The 19,739-nt window shown below is 42.0% G+C and overlaps 1 protein-coding gene across 1 annotated transcript in view; it reads left to right on the top strand.

Moving 5' to 3' along the window:
- Positions 1 to 19,739, top strand: part of FRAS1 (Fraser extracellular matrix complex subunit 1) — a 660,838-nt gene that overhangs the window by 545,923 nt on the left and 95,176 nt on the right. The window contains exons 48-53 of the mRNA XM_040324225.1: positions 1,149 to 1,273; positions 3,458 to 3,598; positions 5,506 to 5,733; positions 7,176 to 7,289; positions 16,635 to 16,785; positions 17,445 to 17,604. Of these exons, the coding sequence (XP_040180159.1) occupies positions 1,149 to 1,273; positions 3,458 to 3,598; positions 5,506 to 5,733; positions 7,176 to 7,289; positions 16,635 to 16,785; positions 17,445 to 17,604 (919 nt within the window). The remainder of the gene's footprint in view (positions 1 to 1,148; positions 1,274 to 3,457; positions 3,599 to 5,505; positions 5,734 to 7,175; positions 7,290 to 16,634; positions 16,786 to 17,444; positions 17,605 to 19,739) is intronic.

Below are 19,739 nucleotides of genomic sequence, written 5' to 3' on the forward strand. Positions count from 1 at the left end.
CTGGGTGGTGATGACATAAGGGGGGCGGATATCACTCGGTGACCGGGTGAAGCAACCGCAGCTAATTGCACTGTACAAATACAGCTAATCGTTGTGCCTGGAGTTTTGAATTTTAGCAGAAAATAAACATGCTTTTAACTGCGGCAGAACAGCCATCCGTGTGAAAGGGGCCTAAGGTCTCATACACACCAGTCCGAATGACTTTTTCCATTGAAAATTCCGACCGTGTGTATGCCCCTTTGGAGAAATTCCATTGGAAATGGAACATATTCTCTTTTCCTCCGATGGAATTTCCGATGTGAGTTTGGTTTGACTAAAGCCTGATCGTGTGTAAGGGTCATAAGAATTATCATGGGAGAAAGGTGTCTCCACTGAAGCTTTTTCTCCAATCCTTGTTTTCACGACAACCCAAATTTTTAAAAATCCAATTGTCACAGGGACATAAAGTGAGGTGAAATCTTCTGAACAGGGGCACAGATAGCAAAACAAAGGTTACAGGAGTGTTCACCCTTCCCTATGCTATCCTGAAAACTTAAATTGTTTTTTTTTTTTTTTGGGCTGAAATTACACTTAAAAAATGTACCTGTTCACATTTACATACAAATTCAACTTAAGAACAAACCTACAGAACCTCTTGTTTGTAACCCAGAGGCTGCCTGTAGAAGCAGCTCAGTATTATCCTATATGTCCATGCACATTCAGGCATATTTCAAGAGAAAAGTTTAGAGGCAAAAAAAAACACCATCACAAGTGTGTTTTTGAGAGGAGTTTCAGGCAGAAAAAACAATAAACACACATAAACGCGGCATTTAGGAGCATTCTGCGTTTTCATGTGTACATTGAAAAATGAACAGAGGGGAATGTTTTGGCAAGAAATCACGTATAAAGACAAATGCCCATAAACTCTTCTGCAATATGAGCAACTATGAGCATTTTATGCATTTTTTCTGCTCCTAGTGTTCTTGAACCTTGAAAATATAGTACCATAGTTTCCATATGAATACATTTTAAGGTTTCTAAATGTTCCAGTCTCCACTAGTCCAGACAGAGTAATGCAAAAGACAGACTAGTATGTCTTTGTATCTGTTTGTATATGTGGCTTTTTCATGTCAATATGAAATAACATTCCATAGCTTTTCTTTTTCCAGGTATAAAAATTAGCAGCTTCAGCCAGGCGGACATAGAATCACGAAGCATCCAGTACATTCACACCAGCACAGAGGAGAAGCATGCAGATGATTTCACCTTCACTGTCTCAGATGGATTCAATGAGGTAGAAGCAAGTTTTGTATTGCTCTGTTTTGTGTTTGTGATATCACACGGGATATGTGAATATGCTCTAAAAACATATTTTGAGGCAGATTTCCCAAGGCACATGCATGTATCTCACAGTTAAAAATGTTCTTGTTTTTTAGCATTTATTTGTTTACACAGGTTAAATGGATTTGACTCACAGCACTCAATCTATTCATAAGCTTTCAGCCTGGAAAACTATTATACTACTATACATGAAATTTCCACGGTATATTTAACGCAGCTTTTAATTTTCCTGGTTTTAAAAGATCTTATTTGTCCAGGTACAGGAACAGTTTAAAGGGACGTAAACACAAATTACAATTTAAAGAGTGTTTCATAATTTTTAATGGTGGTTCACTGGTTGTTTATACTTGTCTTTCCTTCACTTCCCAAATGCTCCATTCAGCCACCGTGAGTGAAGAGAGGAACCCCTGTATGAACTGAGAACTTCTTTGTTCCTAAAGCCGGCCACAGACTGTTCGAATCTTAGTGGGTTCAGCAGGAACCGGACGAGATTCGAACCATGTGTAGGCAGGCTGAATGTACCAAGTTGATCAATTGATCAACTTAGGTACGACCAGTCTGCTGGATTTTGCATGCGATTATCGCTAGCAGTTAGTATAGCGCCTAGCAATAATCACTGTCTTTTGCCACCCCCACCGGGAGAATACAATGACTCGTGGTTGCAGGATAAAAAATTGTTCCTTAAGCATCCATTTGCAAGCATCAATACAGTAGTGAAGGATAGGAGGAAGTTATATACTCCTTCGTACACTGAAGAACTAGATATTCCTCTACCATAGCCAAATGTGATTCTGGTGTGAAAGCTATTAAAGTAAATCCAGTAAATCTAGAAAAATAAAAAGCATAGCAGGGTTACACAAATTAAAGGAGAATTCGTGGGCATGGCATGGAAATTTATGAGCCAGCGGGAACTTCGAAAGAATTTCTATGTTAGCTGCCTTGACTGATGGCAGTCTCAGCGAGCCGCTGAGGCAGCCGCTCCCCGCCCCTCCACAGCTCAGGGCTTCAATGAGCGTGGAGGAGCAAAGCAGGAGAGATTCTGACTGACAGTGCGTCCAGTGTCTGGTGCTGCATAAACCTAGGTAAGTATGAATATCCCCAAAAAATTTAAAACATACTTCTCTTTTAAATATTACCACTGTTACCTTCTTTAGTTTAAAATGGCAGCTAAGACAGAGGAGCTTGATAAATGTCTAAAAATCTTGTGTTCTGTACAGGTCTAAATGTCTATAAATTGTGAATGTTGTAGGCATATTTACACTGTGAAGGGAGATTTAATAAATTATTTCGGACAAGACAGTTCGAAACAAGAGCAGGTAGACAGATTGTGAGACATATTTTCTGTAAGATTACAGTTTGATTGATAAATTCCCCTTTGCAACTCTAAAGTAGCACTGCAAGAATTTAAAACTTGCCCTGAACATTTCCTCATATGTTCATAAATTTGTTGCCAAGTTGCAGGAAATACTAATCTTTACCAGCACACCTTGTTATAGTGATATTTTTGCTCTTTATTCACGTAAAGTAATAAGCGTGTGATGCCTGTGAATTAAAGGAGTTGTAAAGGTTTGTTTTTTATTTTCTAAATAGGTTGCTTTAAGCTAGTGCATTGTTGGTTCACTTACCTTTTCCTTCCATTTCCCTTCTAAATGTTTTTTTTCTTTGTTTTCTTTGTCTGAATTTCTCACTTCCTGTTCCTCCTCAGTAAGGTGCTCAGTAAGCTGTTCTGGCTGACTTTCCACCGCTCGGATGATGGTGGAAATCTTACTGAGGAGAAACAGGAAGTGAGAAATTCAGACAAAGAAAAAAAAACATTTAGAAGGGAAATGGAAGGAAAAGGTAAGTGAACCAACAATGCAAAATAAAAAACTAACCTTTACAACCCCTACAAGACTACCACTATAGTAAGCTGTGCTGGTAAAGAATTGTATTCCTTTCTGATTGTATAGTGTACCATCCACTCGATCACTACAGCAACCTGTGTGAAATAGGGACAAGTCTGAAGGGTGTAAAACAGATACAATACAGCTTCTCTGTTGCTAATCTTAAGTATTATCCAAAATTGGCTGTCTTTAACAACATGGAACCTTACGACTGAGTCTTTCTGAGTTCTTGTATTTTCTTTATATATTTTTAGGTGTCACAAACATTTTACATCACCATCAATAAGGTGGATGATTCGTTGCCTGTGGTTCAAAATTCAGGAATGAGGGTGCAAGAAGGTGTTCGGAAGACTATCACAGAGTTTGAGTTGAAAGCTGTTGATGCCGATACTGAGGTATGAGAACCTTGACTGCTAAAATTATAACCTGTGGCATGTTAGCAATAAGTGGTTTGAGACACTGTATCATTTTTAATATGTAAACCATTATTGCAGACTGACACAATAATATTATCTGTTTTACAATGATGTGTAGCAATTATTTAGTTCTTCCTTATCAACCTTGCCAGCAACAACAGAGTTTATGAAAGATATGCTGTGTAGTATTGAACCACCTATTAAAGGATGAAAGCAACAAAGAAAAACAATAGCAGTGAGCTAACAGCAAGATTGTTTTTTATTATGGCAGCAAGGAAAAAGTGGATATGTTGCCTACAGAGACCAATAATGAACTTTAATTTTCACATCAACATTATACATGACAGCTTGAATCTGACAAATCATTATGGGCAATCTTTTCTTTGCTCTTTTTATACACTCATCGGTCAGTTTATTAGATACACCTGTTCAATTGCTTGGTAACACAAATTGCTAATCAGCCAATCACATGTAGACATTTAGAGATCTAGATGTGGTGAAGACAACTTGTTGAATTTCAAACCGAGCATTAGAATGGAGAAGAAAGGGGATTTAAGTGACTTTGAACGTGGCATGGTTGTTGGTGCCAGACGGGCTGGTCTAAGTATTTCAAGAACTGCTGATCTACTGGGATTTTCACACACAACCACATCTCTAGGGTTTACAGAGAATGTTCCAGAGAAAGAGAAAATATCTAGTGAGTGGCAGTTGTGTGGACCAAAATGCCTCGTTGATGTCAGAGGTCCGAGGAGAATGGGCAGACTGGTTCGAGAGGATAGAAAGACAACAGTGACTCATGTAACCACTTGTTACAACCAAGGCATGCAGAATACCATCTCTGAATGCACAACACATCAAACCTTAAAGCAGATGGGCTACAGCAGCAGAACACCATGGGGTGCTACTCCTGTCAGCTAAGAACAGGAAACTGAGGCTACAATTCGCACAGGCTCACCAAAATTGGACAATATAAGATTGGAAAACGTTGCTTGGTCTGATGAGTCTCAGCTGCGACATTCAGATGGTAGGGTCAGAATTTGGTGTAAACAACATGAAAGCATGGATCAATCCTGCCTTGTATCAACGGTTCAGGCTGGTGGTGTTATGTTGTGGGGGATATTTTCTTGGCACACTTTGGGTCCCCTAGTACCAATTGAGCATTGTTTAAATGCCACGTCCTACCTGAGTATTGTTGCTGACCATGTCCATCACTTTAGGACTACAGTGTACCCATCTTCTGATAGCTATTTCTAGCAGGATAATGTACAATGTCACAAAGCTCGAATCATCTCATCACTGGTTTTATGCAAGGCTTTCTCCTTGGTGTGGAGAAAGCCTCTTGAGGGGGCGAGCAGGAGTGTCAGGACGCCCACTAGCACACAGCTTCTTTCTCTATCTGCAAAGTAGAGAGTGCCCTGACACTCCTGCTCGCCCCCTCAAGAGCCTTTCTCCACACCAGGGAGAAAGCCTTGCATTACTGTGTGTAGTTACAGACAGAAGAACAGGAAGTGAGGATTTCTGAGAAGAAATAAGGACATTTAAAAGCAAAATGGAAGGATGAGGTAAGTGAAGGAGGACTGCACTAAGGTAAAGGAAGCTATTTAGGGAACAAAAATTGTACCTTTACAACCCCTTTAACATTTCTAAAAATGTAACTCCTGGAATCTGATTATTTTCTAAGGTCCTTTCCTACCGTTTCCATGCATCAGCTCTTAATTCTCTATTACATTTACAGTATTCTCTTTTCTCAGATCCATAGCAGTCTATGTGATATATGTTCATGTCAGACTTTGTTGGCTGCCATGGCTAGTGATGTTTCAGTGGTTGGTGTCATACAGTATTATCTACTTCAGTTTCCTGACAGTGCTCCTGTTTTTCGTTAACAGGCAGAATCAGTCACATTCACCATTGTCCAACCACCTCGTTACGGAGTGATTGAACGAAGCAGCAATGGGCAGAGCTACCGTCAGACCTCTACTTTCACAATGGATGACATCTATCAGAATCGTATCAGTTACAATCATGATGGAAGTAATACGCTCAAAGATAGATTCTCCTTTACTGTGTCAGATGGAACCAACCCATTCTTCATTGTAGAAGAAGGAGGAAAGGAAGTAAGAACTGGAATTTACTATTAATATGGTGAAGAATGGCTGTGCTTTCATTAGTATTCCTAAATACCAACATGCTGTTAGATTATACACCATACAATTGACAGCATTCATTGGCCTGCTATTTGCTGTGAAAAATGAAATTTAAATTAAAATAATGCAGTATCTAAAAAAAATATTTTAGAAAGTTATTTTGCACAGCAGTAAAAATCTTCCATCTATTTTGCTATTTTTGACCTTTTGGAAATCAACTTGTTAGTTACTTTATTTACTTTAGTTACTTTGTTTATATTTATTAACTTTATAGTTGCTTTGTCATTCTAGAATGCTTCTACCGTTTTTTATATAAGTTATTTTTTATTGAGTTGTTTAACCACTTAAGCCCGGGAAGGTTAGCCCCCTAATGACCGGGCCATTTTTTGCGATACGGCACTGCGACGCTTTAACTGACAATTGCGCGGTCATGCAACGATGTACCCAAACAAAATTGACCTTTCAGAATGAACCACTTCAGCCTCGGAAGGATTTGCCCCCTATATGACCAAGCCATTTTTTGTGATACTGCACTGCGTTACTTTAGCTGACAATTGTGCGATCGTGCGACTCTGTAACAACATAAAATTGATGCGCTTCTTTTCCCACAAATATTGCTTTCTTTTGGTGGTATTTGATGACCTCTGCGGTTAATTTTTTTTGCGCTATAAACAAAAATTTTTGGAACAAAAATATATTTTTTACTTTTGCTATAATGAATATCCAAAAAAAACAAAGAAAGCGAATTTCTTCCTCAGTTTAGGCCGATATGTTGCAATAAGTGTATATTTATTGGTTTTGGCAAAAGTTATAGCATCTACAAAATAGGGGATATATTTATGGCATTTTTATTATTATTATTTTTTTTAACTAGTAATTGCGACGATCTGCGATTTTTATCGGGACTGCAACATTGCGGCGGACAGATCAGACACTTTTGACACTTTTTCGGGACCACTGACATTTATACAGCGATCGGAGCTAAAAATAGCCACTGATTACTGTATAAATGTCATTGGCAGGGAAAGAGTTAACAATAGGGGCGATCAAGGGGTTAAATGTGTTACTCAGTGAGTGTTTCTAACTGTGGGGGATGGGACTGCCTGGGGGAGGACACCGATTGTTGTTCCTAAGCATTAGGAACAACTGATCAGTCTCCTCACCCCTGAAATTGCGATCGCCAGGAATGCGCATTGACTCCCTCGGTGGGGTGCAAGCCTCCCTAGTGCTCTTGAAGCAGTTGAATTACAGCTACGACCGCTAGCCCAGGCGAGCCATCCTGCCGAAGTATAACTGTGGCGGCTGGTCGGGAACCAGTTACATTTCTATATGCTTGTTATTCTATTTTTTCTTCATGGCTGCAATAATGGTTTCCCTTCAAACACATAAATATTATTCATTTATGGTTTCAGATAGTAACAGCAGCTCCTCAGAGATTCAAAGTTGATATCCTCCCAGTGGATGATGGTACACCTAGAATTGTCACCAATCTGGGTCTCCAGTGGCTGGAGTACATGGATGGCAAGGTACTGATATGTAAATATTTATCACAATCACAATTCACGAGGGATTAAGACTCTAGTGGTGTAGTTCTGGAGTCCTGGGTTCATTTTCCCAACAGACCTGTGTATGGAGTTTGTATGTCTCCTTATGTTGATGTGGATATCTTCCAGATGTTCTTTTACAGCCTTAAAGGTATTAGATTATAAATGTATTGGAAGAAGATACAGATGTAAATGGTTCTTTATATTTGGTAAATGTAACACATTGAAGCTATAGAATAGAGAAAAATAATACTTTTGAGTAAAACTGTTCATATGTGTATAGATGAGTGAAACTTTATATGACTAAAATGTATTTTCTGTCAAAGAAGCAGATGCCTCTGTTCATATGAAGTCTTTATCTACTGGCCCAGTTCTACACATTTGGCTTTTTTTGCAGTCCCTTGAGTAGCATCATCATTCATAGCATGCATATGGTTGTAATACACAGATTGTACTTCATGCTTGTTTAGGGGAATAGAGCTCACAGCACATATTTATATTTATACATTTTAAATTTAGCATTTGGTGCACCATATATGTATTTGGTGTTGTGGATTTCTGCAACTGTGATAGATTGTGGCTGTTGATTGGAGATCGGGGGGGGGGGGGTGTTTGGAGAGTATATATATACACACACATACAGTAAAACCTTGGTTTGAGAGCGTTTTGCAAGACAAGCAACGTTTTAAAATACATTTTTACTTGATATACAAGTAGTGTCATTTCACAACTGAGTATAAAACAGAACAGAGGCGCCTCTAAGTGTAGCAATATGGTTACATTTAATGAAGGTACAACATTTAGAAAGTCACATGGTTGATGAATAAAACAGGCACATCTAAGTATGCAGGCATCCGGAGAAAACTGTCCATAGCATCCACCATCGACGTCATCCCTTCCACGCTGCGCTTCAAGCTTCGCTTTCAAATTGCTCTACTGCAGGGTAGTCTTCCTGGTTACGATTGCAGTAAGAGCCAACGGTGCGGAAGATGGTCTATGTGGACAGCTTTACCCCGGGTGCCTGCTTACTTTTAATTATCAATCATTTGAGTTGCTAAATGTTGCACCTTCATTAAATGTAACCATATTGCTACACTTAGAGGCGCCTCTTTCCTCTTTTTTATATTGTAGCTCCTGCTTGATTTTGTTTCTAATCCTCTCGTGGAAGTTGCCATTTGTGGATGGACATTTTATGGTTACACAACCTGGTAACATTGCTATAATCTTTTTATATGGACTATAAACTGAAGGACTTATGAAAAAATGGTTGTGGAACGAATCATCTGAGTTTCCATTATTTCTTATGGGGAAATTTGTTTTGATATACAAATTCTTTGGATTACAGGCATCTTTCCGGAACAAATTATGCTCCCTATCCAACTGTATATATATATATATATATATATATATATATATATATATATATATATATATATACATATACAGTACAGACCAAAAGTTTGGACACACCTTCTCATTCAAAGAGTTTCTTTATCGTACATCACGGGACACAGAGCGGCATTCATTACTATATGGGTTATATGGAGTACCTTCAGGTGTAGACACTGGCAATCTCAAACAGGAAATGCCCCTCCCTATATAACCCCCTCCCATAGGAGGAGTACCTCAGTTTTTACGCCAGTGTCTTAGGTGTTAGTCATGGTTTAGCTTGCCTCCGCATCCTTGGGATTAGGTGAGCTACCGGTTCTGTCCAAAAAAGCCTCAGCGCTAAAGTGGTCAGTAACCGGACCCCAAACCCTTGGGGTATAGCCCATAATGCTTTTCTTTTTAGAGAGCTGGACCCTGGGCCCAGAACTTAGAAACCTTTGGGTACCTAAAGTTTTCTGTTGCCAGGGTGCTATATGGGCCCAGGACAGTGGATCCTTCATAGGAACCCAGGGCCTGAAGGTCTAGACATCCCCACGGAGATGGGGGAAGATTGGGCCTCTTGCTTGGCAAAGTCCTGCGGCATGGAGCAGGTAAGTGAGGGGAAAACTTGCGGAACTTGGTTCTTAGCAGGTTTTTTTCTGGGGGGTCACAGGGGACATGCCTAAAGTTATGCACTGCATCTGGCAAACTAGTCACATATCATAAAGATAGGATGGCTCTCTATGTATTATTCCCCATAAGATGTGACCTCCCTTGTAGTGTTGGAAAAGCATTGAGTGGGGCCTGTGTTATATAAAAATATATGTGTGTGTCAGAGAGCTTTGCTTACCTGCAGGCCTCCAGGCGATGCTCCATTCAGTCTTCCTCCTCAGAGCCTGCAAGCAGGCAAAACGCTGACCTCCTCATGGTTCCAGGCTGCAGGCTGCAGTTTGCTGGAACAGAGAGGTCCCTTCCTCCCAAAATCCCCCCCCCCTGTCGGGAGGGGCATTTCCTGTTTGAGGTTGCTGGGGGGAAGGGCGGGTCAGTGGCTTAAAGGAAGGGGCGGCCCTTCCTTGTTTGTTCCATCAATACTTTGGAACTGAGGAGAAAGACCAGAGCGGCAGCACGGGGCGCCGAGGACACACAGTGGCCAGAAAGGATATTGCAGTCTTCAGAGGACTGTTTTGTCAAGCCTAGAAATAGGCTGTTTCTTTTCCATCTCATAGTTTTTCTTTGCAATACTACTCAGGGGGACAGAATGTTTTTTCTTTCCTGGATTTGAAACAAAAACGAAAAAAAAAAAAAAAAAAAAAAAAAAAAGTCATCTAGGGGAGAGGAAGCATTTTTTTATCCCCCAAACAGGTGTTTGGACAATTAACTTTTATAGTTCCAAATACCAATAGGTAGCAGGTGTACCTCGGTATTGTACCATGGTATGCCGCTGTTTTCCCTACAGGGAGCCTTGGGGCCATCGGAATCTGGGGCTGGAGCTGACGCGGGTCAGTCCAACCCTAAGATGGTCACGGAGGAGGTATTACTCACCTCTTTAAAAGAGATGCAGAAAAGCATGGGAAAAATGATATCCGCAGCTATGCGGGGCAGTAAGCGGAATAGATCTCCGTCGCCCGAGCGCGGACCCTCAGAAGAGGAGGTCCTTTCCTCAGGGGAATTGGACGACCTCTTGGACACGGACCAAGTAGGTTCAGGGATCGAAGACCCGGATACAGAGGAGTCTGGGGCAGTCTCCCTGAGGGAGAGCTGGTGGATTCAAGGATTGTCGGACTTGGTCCATAGGACATTCAACTTGCCAGTACCAGATCTCCAGGTATCGACGGTTTCAGCTTTGGGCTCACTGAGGGCGCCTCAAAGCAATGCTGTGTTTCCGATCCATCCTCTATTAGAGGGAATTTTGTTCCAAGATTGGAACAAGCCAGATAAGATCTTCTTACCACCTAAAAGGTTCTCTGTCCTATATCCTATGGAAGAAAATTTTTCCAAAAGATGGGCTACTCCTGCAGTGGACGCAGCCATCTCATGTGTTAACAGATCGTTAACATGCCCTGTAGAAAACATACAGGTGTTCAAGGATCCAGTTGATAAGCGCTTGGAAGCACTACTTAAGAACTCCTTCACTACTGCAGGGGCAGTAGTACAGCCAGCTGTGGCTGCGATTGGGGTCGCTCAAGCATTATCGGATCAATTTAAGCAGATGCTTAAACTTATTCCGGCCCAGCAGGCAGAAAAATTTTCGGATGTCCCTAAGGCCATATGTTTTACGGTAGACGCAATCAAGGATTCTATCCAGCAAGCGTCACGTTTATCGTTATCCCTTATCCATATGAGAAGACTCTTATGGTTAAAAAGCTGGGAGGCTGAGCCCCCATGCAAGAAGCTCCTGGTAGGGTTCCCCTTCCATGGAGGACGACTCTTCGGAGAAGACCTAGATAAATACATTCAGACCATTTCAAACGGCAAGAGTACTCTCTTGCCAACTAAGAAGAAGGTTCAGGGACCTGCGTTTAAACGACAGTATTCCCCTGGGCAGGGGCCCTCTAATGCCAAGCAGTATCGACGGCCTCCTGCAAAAGCAAACTTCGGCTTCAACAGCAGATCACAAGGACAGGCTGTTAGAGGCAAAAGGCAGTGGTTTCGCAAACCAGCAAAACCAGCCCCCAAGCCAACCTTATGAAGGGGCGCCCCCACCCACGAAGGTGGGGGGAAGGCTGCGACTCTTTTCAGAGATTTGGGAAGCCAGCATTCCCGACGAGTGGGTACGGTCTTCCGTGGCCACAGGCTACAAATTAGATTTCCTAAGGTTTCCTCCTCCTCATTTCCAGAAGTCGAGGATTCCAAACGATCCGGAAAAGGGAGCCGCATTAAGATCGGCATTAGATCATCTACTTTCCCAGGAAGTAATAGTAGAGGTACCAGTCCTGGAACAGGGGCTGGGTTTCTACTCCAACCTATTCATCATCCCAAAATCCAATGGAGATGTCAGGCCAATTTTGGACCTAAAGATGGTAAATGCATATCTAAAGATCCGCTCATTTCGGATGGAATCCGTGCGGTCAGCAGCTGCCACACTCCAGAAGGACGACTTCATGGCGTCCATAGACATAAAGGATGCCTACCTTCATGTTCCAATTTATCAGCCACATCAAAGATATCTACGCTTCATGGTGGCTTCGCGTCACTTCCAATTCGTGGCGCTTCCCTTCGGGTTGGCTACGGCCCCCCGGGTGTTCACGAAGGTCCTAGCTCCAATCCTAGCCAAACTAAGGATCCAAGGGGTCACGATCCTAGCATACCTGGACGACCTCCTAGTCATAGATCACTCGTCTCCCGGCTTGGAGCGAGCAGTGGCCCTCACGGTCCAATACCTCGAGAGGTTCGGCTGGGTCCTAAATCGAGAAAAGTCAGCTTTCCAGCCCACAAAGCAGTTGGAATATCTCGGCATGAGATTAGACACAGAACAACAAGGAGTGTTCCTACCTCTGAGGAAGGTAAAAGCCATCAAGGAATTAATCCTACTGGTTCTAAGCAAGAAAGAACCGACTATTCGCCTATGTATGAGGTTACTAGGCAAGATGGTGGCCACATTCGAGGCGGTACCATACGCCCAGAGCCACACTCGCATCCTACAGGCAGCCATCCTGTCAGCATGGAGCAGAAGGCCACAGGCCTTGGATATCCCGTTGCCGCTCTCATCAAGAGTCCGACAAAGTCTGTGTTGGTGGTTAGACCCTCAGAATCTACTGAAGGGGAGGTCTTTCAGCCCAGTGGCTTGGAAGATAGTGACCACAGACGCCAGCCTGACGGGCTGGGGAGCAATTTTGGATGGTTGCACTCGCCAAGGTACTTGGGCAAAGCCAGAGAAGCAGTTGCCCATCAACATCTTGGAGCTCAGAGCTGCTCGACTAGCCCTCAGGGCTTGGACGTCAAAATTGCAGGGGTTCCCGGTGAGAATTCAATCAGACAATGCCACGGCCGTGGCACACATAAATCACCAAGGGGGAACCAGGAGTCAAGCCGCTCAGAGAGAGGTGAGCTTGATTCTTCTATGGGCAGAGGCTCATGTGCCCTGCATATCGGCAATATTCATTCCAGGAGTGGACAACTTTCAGGCGGACTTCTTAAGCCGCCAGACTCTATGGCCGGGGGAATGGTCTCTGCATCCACTAGTCTTTCAAGCACTCTGCCAAAGATGGGGAGTGCCGGACGTGGATATCATGGCATCGAGACTCAACAAGAAACTAGACAGGTTCATGTCCCGCTCAAGGGATCCGATGGCCTGCGGAACCGATGCGTTGGTTTGCCCTTGGCATCAGTTCAAACTTCTTTATGCGTTTCCCCCGCTCCAGTTACTACCCCGCCTGCTGCGCAGGATCCGGGTGGAGCACATACCAGTCATCCTGGTAGCTCCAGCATGGCCCAGAAGGGCATGGTACTCACTAATCTTAAGGATGGTAGTGGGAGACCCTTGGACTCTTCCTCTACGGCCAGACCTGCTATCGCAAGGTCCGATCCTCCACCCTGCCTTACGGCATCTAAATTTGACGGCCTGGAAGCTGAATCCCTGATTCTCAGGGGTAGAGGTCTGTCTCAGAAAGTAATCTCTACCCTAATCAGAGCCAGGAAACCGGTCTCTAGGGTGATTTATTACAGGGTCTGGAAGGCCTATGTAGGCTGGTGTGAGTCCAAGCGATGGCTTTCTCGCAAATTTACCATCGATAGAGTATTAAGTTTTCTCCAGCTAGGAGTGGATAAAGGATTGGCATTAAGCACAATCAAAGGACAGATTTCTGCTCTGTCAGTGTGGTTTCAGCGGCCGCTGGCCACCCACTCGCTGGTTAAGACCTTCCTTCAAGGGGTCTTACGTATTAGACCTCCAGTTAAATCCCCGCTTTGTCCGTGGGATTTAAATCTTGTTCTGTCAAGTTTACAGAAACAACCGTTTGAGCCGTTGGCTGATATTCCTTTGGTTCTACTGACAAGGAAGTTAGTATTTTTGGTTGCCATAGTTTCCGCAAGAAGAGTTTCGGAGCTGGCAGCCTTATCCTGTAAGGAACCATATCTTGTTTTTCATAAGGACAGGGTCGTTCTCCGCCCTCATCCTTCCTTCCTTCCGAAGGTCATATCCAGTTTTCATTTGAACCAGGATTTGGTATTACCATCCTTCTTCCCTAAACCTACTTCCAGAAAGGAAGGGTTGCTGCATACCTTGGATATTGTCAGGGCCATGAAGGCCTATCTTAAAGCTACAAAGAAGATCCGGAAGACAGATGTGCTGTTCATTCTACCGGATGGGCCCAAGAAGGGGCAGGCAGCTGCAAAGTCCACCATTTCTAGGTGGATTAAGCAATTAATCACTCAGGCCTACGGCTTGAAAGGGTTGCCTCCTCCAGTATCATTAAAGGCTCATTCTACTAGAGCCATGGGCGCCTCCTGGGCAGCACACCACCAGATCTCTATGGCTCAAGTTTGCAAGGCGGCAACCTGGTCTTCTGTCCACACGTTTACAAAATTCTACAAGTTGGACGTAAGAAGGAATACTGATACTGCCTTCGGGCAGGCAGTGCTGCAGGCTGCAGTTTGAGACCCTCGGATTCCGGGGGCTCCTCTTGTTCGAGTTAAATTTAAAAATTTTATTTTTCTCAACTAAGTTGGATTTATTATGATTTGAGTATATCTCTAAATTAAATCCTTTTGTCTTGGAGATGTTCTCCCTCCCCTCATTGTAAGCATTGCTTTGGGACATCCCATATAGTAATGAATGCCGCTCTGTGTCCTGTGATGTACGATAAAGAAAAAGAGATTTTTAATACAGCTTACCTGTAAAATCTTTTTCTTGGAGTACATCACGGGACACAGAGCTCCCACCCCTCTTTTTTGAGGACCATTTTGGGAGGCATACTGCTTGCTACAAAACTGAGGTACTCCTCCTATGGGAGGGGGTTATATAGGGAGGGGCATTTCCTGTTTGAGATTGCCAGTGTCTACACCTGAAGGTACTCCATATAACCCATATAGTAATGAATGCCGCTCTGTGTCCCGTGATGTACTCCAAGAAAAAGATTTTACAGGTAAGCTGTATTAAAAATCTCTTTTTTCTTTATTTTCATGACTATGAAAATTGTAGATTTACACTGAAGGCATCAAAACTATGAATTAATACATGTGGAATTATACATAACAAAAAAGTGTGAAACAACTGAAAATATATTTCATATTCTAGGTTCTTCAAAGTAGCCACCTTTTGCTTTGATTACTGCTTGGCACACTCTTGGCATTCTCTTGATGAGCTTCAAGAGGTAGTCACCTGGCGCAGCACCCCATCACTCTCCTTCTTGGTCTAATAGCCCTTACACAGCCTGGAGGTGTGTTTGGGGTCATTGTCCTGTTGGAAAATAAATGATGGTCCAACTAAACGCAAACCGGATGGAATAGCATGCCGCTGCAAGCTACTGTGGTAGCCATGCTGGTTCAGTATGCCTTCAATTTTGAATAAATCCCCAACAGTGTCACCAGCAAAGCACCCCCACACCATCACACCTCCTCCTCCATGCTTCACGGTGGGAACCAGGCATGTAGAGTCCATCCGTTCACCTTTTCTGCGTCGCACAAAGACACAGGGGTTGGAACCAAAGAGCTCAAGTTTGGACTCATCAGACCAAAGCACAGATTTCCACTGGTCTAATGTCCATTCCTTGTGTTCTTTAGCCCAAACAAGTCTATTCTGCTTGTTGCCTTTCTTTAGCAGTGGTTTCCTAGCAGATATTCTACCATGAAGGCCTGATTCACACAGTCTCCTCCTAACAGTTCTAGAGATGTGTCTGCTGCAAAAGGTGGCTACTTTGAAGAACCTAGAATATAAAAATATATTTTCAGTTGTTTCACACTTTTTTGTTATGTATAATTCCACATGTGTAATTCATAGTTTTGATGCCTTCAGTGTGAATCTACAATTTTCTTAGTCATGAAAATAAAGAAAACTCTTTGAATGAGAAGGTGTGTCCAAACTTTTGGTCTGTACTGTATATATACAGGTGTGCTCAAAAGTTTACATACCCTGGCTGAAATCTTTCTTGATCTACCTGACCTTGGCTTGGTATCAAGAGATCTGCAAATTTGCACTTCTTATTAAGTGATTGAATAGTACTGACTGGCATATTCAAGGCTTTGGATATCTTTTTTTTATAATTTTCCATCTTTGTAAAGTTTCATTACCTTGTTACGCAGGTCTTTTGACTGTTCTTTTCTACCTCCTCAAAGCTCAGTGTCTGCTTAGTGCTTACTGCATCCATGTGAGAGCTAACATACTCATTGACTATTTATACACATACACTAATTGTGAAAAAGCCACAAATGTGGGAAATTAACTTTAATTTGCCATTTTACCCTGTGTGTGCCACCTTCTGTGTCTGTACCAAGGCCAAACATTCCAGGGTATGTAAACTTTTGATCAGGGTCATTTGGGTAGTTTATGTTGTCATTTTTATCTAAAAAGAGTAAACACAGTTGATTGCTAATAAATGGCTACAGCTAAACCACAGAAAAAAGGCCAAGAAATCATAAATTCTGCCAGGGTATGTAAATTTATGAGCACAACTATGTACATATATATATGTACATATAACCTGCATGTGAACAACAACAACCTACAACAACCTGCATGTGAACTGTATTGGGTAGGCTTATGATGTGCAGTTGTATTGATGTTCTTGTGGTCAGCATGAGGGGCAGCATATCATAGTGGTCACAGCAATGTTATTGTGGTATTTGGGCAAAGAGGGTGACAGTCTTCCCAAGATAGGTCTGTGAATGTACCCATAGTCATGAAATAACTGTTGTGACAATTGCAATATCAAAGTGTAATCTCAAACTGAAGAAGGTCAATTGCTAAGCATTTATTTATCCTGGTCCATTGAGCATTGGTTTAGGTGTTTGTCTTTTCCACAGGCCTCTAATTATATTACAAAGAAGGAACTGATGACGATGGACCCAGACACAGATGACAAACAACTTTTTTATGAAATTTTAAGTGGACCTAGCCATGGCTTCCTGGAAAACAAGCTAAAGCCTGGTGTTACCCTTTCGTCCTTTACACAAGGTATTATATGTGGAAGAGACAGTATAGTTTGCTTTGAGTTACAGCACATTTTGTAGCAATGTTACAAAATTTACTTAAAAGTAATCAATTTCATATGCATTTCACATACAGTCACCACACCCACCATGTCTTACATTTATTATTGTATTTCATATCTGTATAGCCTGTGTTATGCAGGCTACCTGTGTCCAACAATGCAGCCTATCTGTGCCCAACAATGCAACCTACCTGTGTCCATCAAGCACCCTACCTGTGCAGGGGAAGAGAGGATGGGAAGAGGATTGTCGGCCGGATTATCAGAGCGCAGAACATCGCTGTAACTGCTTTCATTTCAATCGCTCGCCATCACATACAGCCCAGCCTCCTGGCCCTGGGGACTTTGATAGACAGAACACCCGTCCAATTCCAGGATGTGTGACACTCGCCAGCCCTCATTTTCCACTCGCAAAATGTGGATAGGCAAATGGAAAATTTGAGGGATGCACTATACACATAAACATTTGTTTAAAACATTTGCTTCCAGCATTAGGATTTTTTACTCAGCTGGGAATGTGTTTGTATTCTTATGATTTAAATAGGATTTGCACATGTATTTTCTTGCCTTTTATACATCTCCTTTTGTTTTCTAAAATGATTAATTATGAATTATTTCCTGCCAGAGGAAATAAACCTTGGTTTGATCCGTTATATTCTGCGTGAAGAGAAGTACAAGGAAACAATGGATAATTTCAAGTTTCTTGTGAAAGACACTAAACCAAATGTGGTCAATGACAACATGTTCCACATCCAGTGGTCTCTGATAAGCTTCAGTCATGTTAGGTAAGTCTGTTCCTGGACCTGCTTTTCACCACTACACATTTGTTATATAAAAATGTTGCTTAAGCATATACAGTGTGTGTATATATATATATATATATATATATATATATATATATATATATATATAGTTTTTTGTTTAATATATGCATGTTTTAATATACATTTATTCATTTAATCTTGGTTCATGTTGTTTATTTCATCCACTTTAACACTGAGGCGGTTTACAGACATTTTTGAGTGGATAAAGGCTAGAACTCCTATCATGTTTTTTACTGCTATCTGGACCTCCATTAGGGAGGTTTCCCCACACTTCCTGTCCTGCTGACAATGGTGTCACCAGACAGAGAGAAAAGAAAAATACAGTTTTTATCCCTTCCCTACGCTATTCAAAAAAGTTTCAGCTGGACATACACTTTAACAAGGAAATATTTACCTGATTCTAAATCCTAGTATGACTATTTCCAGTGAACTATGGGATGCCCATTCATCAGATCTAAGCTAGTGCCATATTACTCCAAAGACTGTAATAAGACACTTGTCTAATAAATAGTGAACAATACTGGGTGAAGTAAATAGATTTTGTGAGCTGCACATTGCTTTTGTATGAAATATTTACATACTTCTTACATATGTATTAGACCATGGGAGATACATAATGCAATAATACCTACTTTTGTTATTCTGCATCGTCCTTCGTCTCACCTTCTTGCATGTTTCTCTTCTGATAAATCCAGCAACTTGTTTGGAATCACAATATGTGCTTCTGATGCTTGAATCAGTCATTTGTCAGGGAGATAAGACAGAATGCAGAGAACAAAGTAGCAATTTAATAGAGATGTCTGCTTTACCCTTTAGTAGAGTCTAGCACACACATCAAACTATTTACAATAGTTGCAGCAGATACCATGTAGATCAGGGGTCTCAAACTGGTGGCCCTCCAGCTGTTGCGAAACTACAAGTCCCATCATGCCTCTGCCTGTGGGAGTCATGCATGTAACTGTCAGTCTTGCAATGCCTCATGGGACTTGTAGTTTCGCAACAGCTGAAGGGCCACCAGTTTGAGACCCCTGATGTAGATATTAGGCCCCGTACACACGACCGAACATGTCAGCTGAAACTGGTCCGCGGACCAGTTTTAGCAGACATGTTCGGTCGTGTGTACGGCCGACCGGACAGGTTTCCAGCGGACATTTGTCCAGCCGACCGTTTTCCAGCGGACAAATGTTTCTTAGCATGCTAAGAAACATGTCGTCTGTACAGACTCACCGTACATGTCCGATCGGCCGCCATCCCTCGCATGCCTCGAAGTGATTCGACGCATGCGTGGAAGCATTGAACTTCCAGGGCCACGCACGTCGCCGCGTCATCGACGGCGTGGCCACGTCACCGCGTATCGTGTACGAGCGGATTTCTGTCTGATGGTGTGTACAACCATCAGACAGAAATCTCCAGGCGGACAGTCCATCCGTGTGTACGAGGTCTTAGTTGTAGATACACTGACAAATAATAGAGCACAGCTGTAGTTTTATATAGTTAAAAGATACTAAAGAATATTGTGTCATTTTACACCATGGTTCTACGAGGGGAACGTCATAGAGATCTCATTAGGTTGAAGTCACTCATATCTGCTGTGTTTGATAGAAAACATAAAATAATAGTTCATTGAAAGCTTACACCTAACTTACCTTACTGTCTATAGCCTGTGATACTTCAATTGAGTAGTAAATTATCTTCCTGTTTGCTTTGCCTTTTGGATTTTTGAAATATATTCTATGATGTACACATGTGCATTTGTGATTACTTGGTGTTAATACGATTTTACCAACAGCACATCTTAAAGTGGTTGTAAACCCTTACATATACCCAGTGAAGTGACTGGCCTCAGGTGATACACAGAGATTTATCAAATCCTCCTATATAAGTTATACTTGTTTATCTGCTTTCTTCTCTACATCTGTTCAAAGAACAAAACTTATAAAGGTAAGCACAGGAATTGATTGGTCAGAGGAAAATCTCTTTGGCACCACATTCCATATATATATATACTACAAGATGGAAGATTGCTCTCAAGAAGAGCTGGGATTTTTTAGGTGCCAATAACATATGCCACAGCATCAAGTAAAATTTGGATGGTT

The sequence above is a fragment of the Rana temporaria genome, chromosome 1, assembly GCF_905171775.1.
Source record: "Rana temporaria chromosome 1, aRanTem1.1, whole genome shotgun sequence".
NCBI classification, from domain to species: Eukaryota; Metazoa; Chordata; class Amphibia; order Anura; family Ranidae; genus Rana; species Rana temporaria.